The 12,040-nt window shown below is 40.5% G+C and overlaps 1 protein-coding gene across 2 annotated transcripts in view; it reads left to right on the plus strand.

Moving 5' to 3' along the window:
- The window catches only part of CPEB4 (cytoplasmic polyadenylation element binding protein 4), a 50,124-nt gene that overhangs the window by 12,231 nt on the left and 25,853 nt on the right, over nt 1-12,040 (plus strand). For both annotated transcript variants that reach the window (XM_033927107.1, XM_033927108.1), the window contains exons 2-3: nt 6,682-6,763; nt 7,765-7,815. In XM_033927107.1, coding sequence (XP_033782998.1) covers nt 6,682-6,763; nt 7,765-7,815 — 133 coding nt within the window. The remainder of the gene's footprint in view (nt 1-6,681; nt 6,764-7,764; nt 7,816-12,040) is intronic.

A 12,040-nucleotide genomic window follows, 5' to 3' on the forward strand; every position in this document is an offset into this window, starting at 1 on the left:
TCTCAAGATGAATATGCAAGTGGTTTCCATTGCATTCTGGCTAACATTGCATCACAAGATCATTGCTGGCATCATAGAGTCCCATCAAGAGCCTCTCTCAATAAGCACTTCAACTCATCTAGCGCTGTGCCATCTCTTGGGTTACCATATAAACCCTTTTGCTCACTCAATCAGTTTTCTAATGGGTGAACATACATATTTCAGAGAATCCAGGAAGAAACTCTGCTAGATATGTTACCATCTGAAATAATCTCGAGACCTCATGTTTACCTGTGGAAGCAAGCATATTGTCTATCACTTCTGCCTTCAAGGAACATAAGAATTGCCACTGCTGGGTCAGACCAGTGGTCCATCATGCCCAGCAGACCGGTCCCATGGCGGCCTCTAGGTCAAAGACCAGTGCCCTAACTAAGACCAGCCCTACCTGCATATGTTCGGTTCAGGAGGAACTTGTCTAACTTTGTCTTGAATCCCTGGAGGGTGTTTTCCCCTATAACAGAAGAGTGTTCCACCACTCTCTGGGTGAAGAAGAACTTCCTTACATTTGTACGGAATCTATCCCCTTTTAACTTTAGAGAGTGCCCTCTTGTTCTCCCTACCTTGGAGAGGGTGAACAACCTGTTTTTATCTACTAAGTCTATTCCCTTCAGTATCTTGAATGTTTCTATCATGTCCCCTCTCAGTCTCCTCTTTTCAAGGGAGAAGAGGCACAGTTTCTCCAATCTCTCACTGTACGGCAACTCCTCCAGCCCCTTAACCATTTTAGTCGCTCTTCTCTGGACCCTTTCAAGTAGTACCGTGTCCTTCTTCATGTACGGCGACCAATTCTGGACGCAGTACTCCAGGTGATAACCTTCTCCAATCTGTTCATGATCCCCTTCTTAATAATTCCCAGCATTATGTTCGCCCATTGCGTGGACGGCTTCATTGTTTCCTGGGGGGTCTCTCCAAGTACCGTCCCGGACATCCTGTATTCGTGTGTAAGATTTTTGTTACCGACATGCATCACCTTACATTTATCCACATTGAACCTCATTTGCCATGTCGCGGCCCATTTCTCGAGCATGTTTGTCACATTACAGGTCTTCGAAATCCTCCTGCATCTTCATTACTCTGAATAATTTCGTATCGTCTGCAAAATTTAATCACTTCACTCGTCGTACCAATTTCCAGATCGTTTATGAATATGTTGAAGAGCACGGGTCCAAGTACCAAATCCTGCGGCATTCCACTCATGATGCTTTTCCAGTATCCATCTTCCAGTATCCATCGTCAATAAATCCCTAGCCACAATGCATAAATGACTACAGAAAATGATACTTTGACTTAAGGCATATATCTTTGAATTACAATGTTAGGTGCCATCGACTGATCGAGTCCTAAGAATTGATGTTGAATTACAATACCTACCAGGAAAAGAGGTGGTCATTGCTGGCACATTAAGCTGGGATTTTCTATTTGCAGCCCAACACAGTTGTAGATTTTTATGGAAGAATTCCCCTTACTGATCTCAAAGTGTCTCGCCTGGAGATAGCGCTGGTCACAATGCCCAAAATGATAGATACTATTTGGCAAGTTGGAGAAAGATGGGTCCATTAGCCAAAAACATTTATTTCCATTGGTGGGCAAATTTCAGCACTTATGAATAGGTCTCATTGCATGTTGTTTATCCAGTATAAAAATATTTATTTGATAAGCAGTCTCCTGTTTCAGGATTCCATTTTTAGAGATGTGAGGTATGTATGATTGCAGAATTGTTGCAACTAGGCAAAGTGTAACAGCTGTATTTTTCAGCAAGGCTAAAAGGGTTAACATAAATGGCATTTATTCATTCCCCTCATCCAAAGAAGTGCATAGGGATATATTAATAGAACACAGGTGGAAAGCCATCCCAGTGGCTCTGTGCTTAGTGCAGTGTACTGCTATGTTTGGATATGAAATGACATGCATGTGACACACTCTTGCCAGCTAAAGACAGTTGTAGCATGGATTGTTCTATATCTTCTTGCAGCTGACTGTGGAGTGTTAATTGCAGTTCGGTACACTTCCTTCTAAAGGATAACTTTTTATACGAGAGTCATTTCATAAACAATGCACACTATTTTAAAATTTACATTTTTTTTCCAAGTATTTCTTTACAATCCTTCAATATAGTCTCCCTGCTTTGCAGTGACCGAGTCCCAACATCTGGGAAGCTTCTTTTTTTATTTTGAAATGTCAAATAATGTTTACAAAGAAACATAACAGGATATGGAAACATAACAAATCATTTTACATTATTATCATTACAAAATCAGAAATTCCATCTAGCCCTCATTAAAAGAAGAGGTGCACTATTTAATAACAGAAATCTATTTCAAAGGAAAATAAAAGGAAGAAAACATCTTCCTTCTATATAAGCATCTTTTTCAAATCAGGCTCCTCAATTTGAGAATAGCCATCTCAACCAAGAAAATATATAATCACCCATTATTTTTGATCGAGAAATTGTATTAACTGAGCCGGATCCCAAAAAATATAATCTATACTTTGAAAAGTCACCAAACACTTGCAAGGGAACTTCAGAAAAAATGTGATTGAGATACAACCTTTTTCAATAATCTCTCCATCCTCGTGTTAAGCATCCAAATTAGAGAATAACACGGTGACAAAATTCATCACCGTTCCCGTCCCCGCATCTTCTAGTGTCTATTTCAACCTCGGTCCTTCTACACCAGCATTCTTCAAAGCAGAGCTTGCGGGTCAGTGGTTGTGCCCAATTATACTCTGATTCTTCCCTCTCTCCTTAAAGAATGACATGAAGATGGTTTCCCGTAATTATCCGCGGGGACGGGAATGGTGATGAATTTTGTCACCGTGTCATTCTCTAATCCAAATATCTTTCACGTCTGGGAAGCTTCATTCAAGACACTGTTTTTGTTAATTTGCCAAATGGCTTGGGTACCGGCAGAAAAAAGCTCTTCCAGAGATGCAAAACAATGTCCATGCATAAGTTCTTTCAACTTTGGAAAAAGGTCGAAGTCTGGTGGAATCATGTCTGGACTGTAGGGAGCATGAGGTAACGCCTTCCAGCCGTATTTGCATAATTTTTCAATGACAACATTCCCGTTGTCGAGAAGAATGAGTGGCCTTGCCAAGAGCAACTGAGGTCAGGTTTTGTGCATTTTTCTGCACATTTTTTGCAAAAAAATCACGATAATACACTGCTGTGGCGCTTCTTCCACATGGAACTTTGTCTGTAATGATGATGCCTTCATGATCATAAGCAAAAATCATCCTTTATTTGACTTTTGAGCTTGTCAAAATTTTTTTGGCTGTGGGGAAGATGGAGCTCTCCACTCGTCATTGAAAAACTACACAAATACGGCTGGGAGGTGTTTCCTCATGCTCCCTACAGTCCAGATATGAGTCCACCAGACTTCGACCTTTTTCCAAAGTTGAAACAACCTATGCGTGGACATCATTTTGCATCTCTGGAAGAGCTTTTTTCCTCCGGTACCCGAGCCATTTGGCAACTGAACAAAAACGATGTCTTGGATGGAATAATGAAGTTTCCCGGATGTTGGGACTCAGTCATTGCAAAGTAGGGAGACTATATTGAAGGATTGTAAAGAATTACTTGAAAAAAAACAAAAACATAAATTTTAAAAATAGTGTGCATTATTTATGAAATGATCCTCGTACATTTGGTTGAAAATGTAATACTGACTTTAAATGGTGGGTCATAATTCATTAAATGGTGGGTCATAATTCATTAGTCTGCTTTTGTTCTTAAGTCAGCTATTCAGATTTGACTTGAGTTAGATAGCTTAGTAGGTCTGAAGATTGATTGTTTACGGTAGCTCTTCCAAAAAATGTGTTCTCTGTCACTGTGTACTCTAATGTTTAAAAATATTTCCACCAGTAGCATTTGTAGATAGAAATATTTAAGGTGTCACAGGAGGAGCAAGCTAGGTATTGGGGGGGGGGGAAGTGAGCTAATTTTTGCACATAAATCTTTTCTACCATTTGTAAATTAGCAATATAACATACCATGAGCTTCTATTTATTTATTTGGATTTAGAACACACATTTTTGAAGTAGATTGAACTGCAGGACACCTGTTCAGAAGTAATTGAATTGTTCAGTTTTCTTATTTTGTTAACCACCTAGAACTCTTTGGGTGTTGGCGGTATAGAAAAATAAAGTTGTTGTTATTATTAACTAGTTTATTTCCTTTGGGGTCTAGATATTAACCCCGTCATTCTAGAAAATTGTATGCCCAAATTGCTGACTAGAATGCAAAATTGCAAATGTAACTTATAGAATAAGGTCAGTTGTGGTGTAACTTTAAATAGATTAATTAGCCAATATTTGACACACCTAGTGCATTAGAAGGTCATTCTAAACAAACGGGTAATATCCCAGTTCTCACGAGCCGTGCAGAAGGCATCCACTTCACTATAGGGCTCTGCTGGTCCCCCTCAGTTTTCTGCATGTGAGCCGGAAGGTGACTTTTTGATCTGCTCTGATTATTTCTTTATTTTTGTTGGGGTGGGTTTTTTTTTTTTTTTGTCTTTTCACAGTTTTCTTTCATTTTGGTGCTAAGAGCTCCCATAGTTGAGGGTACAGCTCTGCCTGCAAGGAGAAACATAGAAATAGACGGCAGATAAGGGCCACGGCCCATCAAGTCTGCCCACCCCAATAACCCTCCCCTACCTTTCTCTGTGAAGAGATCCCACGTGACGATCCCATTTTGCCTTAAAATCAGGCACTCTGCTGGCCTCAATTACCTGTAGTGGAAGATTATTCCAGCGATCAACCACCCTTTCGGTGAAGAAGTATTTCCTGGTGTCACCGTGTAGTTTCTCGCCCCTGATTTTCCATGGATGCCCTCTTGTTGCCATGGGGCCTTTGAAAAAGAAGATATCCTCTTCCACCTCGATACAGCCCGTGATATATTTGAACGTCTCGATCATGTCTCCTCGAGTGAGTATAGCTGCAATCTTTTCAGCCGTTCCTCATACGGGAGACAGGTTGGAAATACTGGGGCTATTTTCCCTGGATAAGCGGAGACTTAGAGGAGACATGATAGAAACCTTCAAAATCCTGAAGGGCATAGAGAAGGTAGACAGGGTCAGATTCTTCAGACTGTGGGGAACCACAAGTACAAGGGGGCACTCAGAGAAATTGAAAGGGGACAGGAATGCTAGGAAGTTCTTTTTAACCCAGAGGGTGGTGGACACATGGAACATGCTTCCGGAGGTTGTGATAGTCCAGAGCACGCTACTGGGGTTCAAGGATGGTTTAGATAGGTTCCTAAAGGATAAGGGGATTGAGGGGTACAGATAGAAGTAGAGGTAGGTAATAAGAATAGTCAGGGATCACTTCACAGGTCATAGGCCTGATGGGCCGCCATGGGAGCGGACCGCTGGGCGTGATGGACCTCTGGTCTGACCCAGTGGAGGCAACTTCTTATGTTCTTATGGGAGATCCTTGAGTCCCGAGACCATCCGGGTGGCCATTCGCTGGACTGATTTAAGTCTCAGCACATCTTTGCGGTAATGCGGCCTCCAGAATTGTACACAGTATTCCAGATGGGATCTCACCATGGATCTATACATGAGGTCTGCAGCTAACAGACCAATCCCTTGTAGTACCTGTTGGCCAGCAGATCCTGGCAGGGCATGGCATTTTAATATTAAGCCCCCGTCTTATATTCAAGTCAACTATTTTTCCTCCTTTTGGGGGAGAAATGGGGGTCTCAACTTATATTTGAGTATATATGGTATTTGTTTAACAAGTTAGCTTTTTCCTCATCACTCTTCACATATTGAAACATATTCACAATTCCATTTATCTTCTTCCTTTCACTAATATATCTGAAAAAATTTTTGTCTCTCTTTTTTACATTCCTATCTATTTGCTTTCACCAGATGTATCTCTCTTGGCTTCTTTCAGTTTCACCTGTAGTCTTTTCTGTACTCCTCCTCTTGGGTATTTTTATATTTCACGAACGCCAGCTCTTTTGCCTTTATTTTCTCCACAACAAGTTTAGAGAATCTCTACTGCAGTTTAGTAACTGCTTAAAATATTTTTGAACCTATATTAGTAATGCAGTAGCAAAATCATTTTTCCAGTCCCTTTAGCCCTTTATTTACTGTTGTAGTTTAAAAAAGTTCCATGAACAAAGAAAACAGCAAAAGCTGATTATTCCTGCACAAGGAGGGTAGTATATGCTATCTGCTGCAGGGCCCATAGAAATAAAATGGACCCTTCCAGCACATAGCACACACTGTTAGTAAATAACCCACCGAATACTATTTTGATTATTCATACTATGATATCTGGAATATACTTGATGGTTGGCTTTAATTGAATTCTTTCAAAAAATGATTTTCATAAGAAGCAAGCCAAAATGACCAATGTGCATAGGACTGAAATTATGTAATAGTCCATATACGTGAGATAAAATTTTTTAAATAAAACACACCACTTTTGATTTACACATTCTAAACTTTGTTGCAAAGAAATGTATGAATTTCTACATTGCAGTTAGATAATCTGGAATGTTCATTAAATGTTTAATTTGTAGCTGGTTTTGTATGTTGAATTTCTCTACATCTGTCCTTTTTTGTGTATGTAATAAGATTGCAGAACATTACAGCATTAGACACTCATGTTAAATCTGATTGTTTGCAGGACCGTACAAGGACATTTGACATGAATTCACTGGAAAGCTCCCTGATTGATATAATGAGAGCAGAAAATGATTCACTTAAAGGTAAACTTTTGAAATTTTGTAATAGGTTTTCTTCAGGAAATATATAGACTCATGGTCTTGCTTAGAATGTTAAGCCCTTAGTCTACTAAAATATTATTTCCAGTGCAGTGGCGAGACATTCTAGACAAGTTTTCTCTGTGCCTCTTCTGTACTTCACTGAGCTCCTTAGCTCCACACACAGTTTATCCCTTCTTCATGCGTGCCTGCAGGATTGTTTGTGTCCGTTCTGCTTGCCACATTTTAATTTTTTTTTATTCAGTGTTTTTAGTCCTTTTTCTTCGGGATTCTTGTGCTTGGCATGTTTCTTTCGCTTTGCCTGCATTGAGAGTACACAGACTTTGTAGTTGACAGGTCAGTCCCAGTGGGTACCTGTTAGCCAACCTGCTTAGTTTCTTTGGAACTCAGGCCTGTCCATGAAGTTGTCTCACCTACTGTTGTTTCACCTACTGTTAAGCGTAGCCGAAAAATTGCTTATTTTAATGATGCAAGAAAGAAAAAGATTGGAGGATGTACAGTTACATACATTTTCTTCTCGATTGGGATGGGTGGATATCAGGGGTTCGGGGGGATGGTGGCAGTTGGGAGTGGGCATCCCTCCTAACATTTTGTGATGGGAGTGTGCCGGGTAGTGTTAGGCAGGAGGGATGCCCACTCCTACCTATCTCCATTGAGAGGTGCATGTTGGGGTCTTCTACTGCAGCTCGCTTAGATGATTGCGATAGGGATATTTCCCCCTGATCAGCTGAGCCGGCTGCATCTACTTTTAGGATGGAGAAAGGTTTCTAACCAGCACTGGTTAGAGAATTGTGTGTGTGTGTGTGTGGGGGGGTGTTGGTTGGTTAAGCATCCGCTGAGACTAGCGTCCTATACAGAATCGGGACCTAGATGCATAGAGTATATGTTATGAGAATATATTAGTAACAAAGTTATGAAATATATTTGAAGAATCTGTTCCATCTTTGAAAAGCAGCAATAATAATTTGCATATTTTTTACTTGCAGGTCGTCTAAATTATTCACATCCTGGATCTGATAGCTCTCTTTCAATTAATGGTAAGTGCTAATTGATTTAACACATGGAAATTTTTGTGGTGGAGAAAAGCATTTGTGCTGGCTGTGAGAGTCCCTGCTAAACTGTTGTGACTCAGATGAATGTGTTGCAGTTTGTCGTTAGCGTTATAAAGCAACATGAAGATAATAGATGTATCCATATTCATTTTGTTAGAGCACATACGTAAAACTTCCCCACAAAATTTAAATTGTAAACCAGAAAAACTAGATGAAAGCAGAACAGTATCTGTAAAACAAAGTAATGCTATCTTTACCCTTTTGTTGCATACATTACCTGTTTAGGATATGTCATATTTTCTTGCCTACAGAAAAAGAAATCTCAGGATGGTTGGGTAGCAGGGATTAAAAACAGAAAAACACCACCTGATCAACTTATTTGTGCATGCTGTTACAAATGGCTCCTATGTTATTTTCATTCTACTTCTTTAGAAAACTATACAAAAAACATAATATAACAAAATTAGAATCCTGCTAAAGCCTGGAACTAGTATTCTTGGAATTTATATTTTTTTGGAAAAGTTTGAAGATTTTATTAAGGATGCAAATGTTTAAATAGTTAATTTCAAACAACTGCAATTTAAACAAGAGCTATACTTGACTAGAGGCACATGCAGCTGTTGGGGGGGGGAGGAGGGGATTCATCAGTGTGCCCCTGTAACCCAACTGTTTGTTGTGCTTGCATGCTTCCTGGCTATCTCTTTTCCTCCAAAATGTCTTCTTTTGTATGTTAAAGCTTATTACATATGTCATAATATGGGGAGCCATACAATGTACTGTGAGAAACTTAGAAATAAGCCATACTATGACTCGAGCAAGTTTCCAAGTTTGTTAAAACTTTCTATCCTGCAAATTATGGTTAGACTTTCTAGGCGGTTTACAATTCTAAAGGATTAAAATAAATGGGGGAGTGCCTTAATACAAACTGGACAGCAAGAGCAAACAGCGGAAAGGGGAAAGGAAAACATAAGGTAATGTGCTAGTTTATCAGTTGTCACAATTCACTGATATGCATCTTCAAAGAGAGAAGTTTTTAAGTCCATTTTGAATTGTCCCAGATTAATTTGTAACCTTAATGTTTTGGTAGAGAGTTCAAAAGAATGGGTCCTTGTACTGAAAATGAAGAATTACATTTGCCTCTAATTAGCCAACATTTATCACCTTAAGATCTCGACAACTCTTTGGTAATTCTTATTACCCAACATTTATCACCTTAAGATCTTGACAACTCTTTGGTAATTCTTATGTAACTCTTATGACATCTCTTATGCTATTCCTGAAAACTTTTATGTAATCCGCCTTGAACCGCAAGGTATTAGTGGAATAGAAATCACTAATGTAATGTAATGTAATTTCTTGTACAACCCCACTCTGTTCCTGAACCTTCTCCGCCTGGAGAGTGTCTGAACTTCAGGCTTAGTGTAGAGATCCTTTTCTTAGAATTATGAATTCAAGCGTGACTTTGCGCACAGTTCCTTCTTTCTTGCCGAAAATGGTTTCTAGCTTCCAAATCAATCAACAAGTGTGCTTGCTAGACTACACACTCTCGGGTTCAAGAAAACAAGACATTGTGTTAAAATCTCTGGATGTCCACTTTTTTTGTTCCATTGGAAAAACATGGAAGAAAAAAAGTGGAAAATCGCTGGACTAAGTGTATAGCCCTCGATGGAGACTGCCCCAACTTTGTTGATTGGGCTGAGAACTTTTCAGCGGCCCCTCCTAAGTCTCCTGAGGCAAGCTTCATACCATAAGAATATAAGAATTGCTATACTGGGACATCAAGCCCAGTATCCTGTTTCTAACAGTGGCTAACTCAGGTCCCAAATACGTAACTAGATTCCAAGTAATAAAACATATTTTATGCTGCTTATCCTAAAAATAAGCATTGAATTTCCCCAAGCCATCTCAATGTACTTCCCTCTCTGAATCCGTGGTTTCAGCATCCACGGATTCGATCATTCGTGATTTTTTAACAAAAAAAAATATTTATTTTTTGGGCTATTTTAAGCCCTGTAAGCCCCCCTTAAGCCTTACCTGGTGGTCTAGCAGATTTTCGTGGCAGGAACGATCTTCCCATGCTCCTGCCCTGTGCAGATCGCTCATAGGAAATGGCTGCCTTGAGCTCCCGTAGTCTCTCGAGACTACGACGGGAGCTCAAGGCAGCCTTTTCCTATGAGTGATCTGTATGGGGTAGGAGCGTGGGAAGATCGCTCCTGCCACGAAAACCCGTTAGACCACCAGGTAAACATAGAAACATAGAAACATAGAAATAGACGGCAGATAAGGGCCCACGGCCCATCTAGTCTGCCCACCTTAATGTCCCTCCCCTACCTTTGCCCTGTGAATAGATCCCATGTGCCGATCCCATTTGGCCTTAAAATCAGGCACGCTGCTGGCCTCAATCACCTGTAGTGGAAGACTATTCCAACGATCAACCACTCTTTCAGTGAAAAAGAATTTCCTGGTGTCACCTCGTAGTTTCCCGCCCCTGATTTTCAACGGATGCCCTCTTGTTGTCGTGGGACCCTTGAAAAAGAAGATATCTTCCTCCGCCTCGATGCGGCCCGTAAGATACTTGAACGTCTCAATCATGTCTCCCCTCTCTCTGCGCTCCTCGAGCGAGTATAGCTGTAATTTGTCAAGCCGTTTTTCGTATGGTAGATCCTTGAGTCCCGAGACCATCCGGGTGGCCATTCTTTGCACCGATTCCAGTCTCAGCACATCCTTGCGATAATGCGGCCTCCAGAATTGCACACAGTATTCCAGGTGGGGCCTCACCATGGATCTATACAATGGCATAATGACTTCCGCCTTACGACTGACGAAACCCCTTCGTATGCAGCCCATGATTTGTCTTGCCTTGGACGAAGCCTGCTCCACTTGATTGGCAGACTTCATGTCCTCACTGACGATTACCCCCAAGTCTCGTTCTGCTACTGTTTTTGCTAGGATCTCGCCATTAAGGGTATAAGACTTGCATGGATTCTGGCTGCCCAGGTGCATAACTTTGCATTTTTTGGCATTGAAATTGAGTTGCCATGTCCTAGACCATCGCTCCAGTAGGAGTAGGTCGTGCATCATGTTGTCGGGCATTGAATCTTCGTCTGTTGTGCATTTGCCCACTACATTACTCAGTTTGGCGTCATCGGCGAATAATGTTATTTTACCTCGAAGCCCTTCTGTCAGGTCTCTTATAAAGGTAAGGCTTAAGAGGGGCTTACATGGCTTAAAATAGCTGGGGGGAGCGGGGGTTAGGGGTAGAACCAGCACAAATATTATTTGTGGGTTTTTTAAATATTCGCAGGCCGGCTTTGCCCCTAACCCCCATGTATATGGAGGAAGAAGTGTAATATTGACCACTTGATTCATATTGTATATAGATATTTCAACTGGAGATATTTGTGGAGAACATTTTGATGTTTCTTTATATAAGTGTTCTTTCGTATTTTTTTAAATTAATAAGTAATTTACTTAGCTTTCATATTTATGCTAATATTTCTGTTTTAGTGTTCAATTGTTTATAATTCCCACTGCTCTTGTTTGTCCATGTTGCTTGTGCAGTGGGGTTGCAAAACCCAGAAAAATGAAACAAATGAGCCAAGATGATGAAATAGAAAGGTAGAGAAAAACAAAAGGTTTGCAGTGATAGCAGAAGACAGACTAAAAAGAGCAGACAACAGATTAAATGAGGGCATTATTATGTATTATTTTTGTCAGGGCTTTGGAGTCGGTACACAAAACTTTCTGAGTCTGACTCATAAAAACATAAGAATTGCCATACTGGGACACCGAAGGCCAATCAAGCCCATTGTGCTGTTCCCAACAGCGGCCAACCCAGGTCCCAATTATCTATATAGATCCCAACACTCTAGACCGACATAGGTTAATCTTACAAGGGGTTATATCTCATCATGATCAGCAGGTGGAGACTGAGACAAAACTTTGGAACTGTACATATCATGTGACCCCTCCCTAATTACTTCAGTCTTCTCTCAGTCTCCAGCAGGTGTGGTGAGCTGTACCCATCTCCCTTGGTAGGGCTGTTGGAATTTGTTTAGGAGTTTTTGTCCCTTTTAGTTGCCGGACTGAGCTTGGGTGGACCCTGTTTGGGGGGGTGTAAATAGCAGCTTTCTGAAATGACTCATTACAAATGTAAAATGTGCTAGTTACCTATGCGTTTCTAAAATAATGGCCATAAAGGGCAATTCTG

The sequence above is a fragment of the Geotrypetes seraphini genome, chromosome 18 (assembly GCF_902459505.1).
Source record: "Geotrypetes seraphini chromosome 18, aGeoSer1.1, whole genome shotgun sequence".
Lineage (NCBI taxonomy): Eukaryota > Metazoa > Chordata > Amphibia > Gymnophiona > Dermophiidae > Geotrypetes > Geotrypetes seraphini.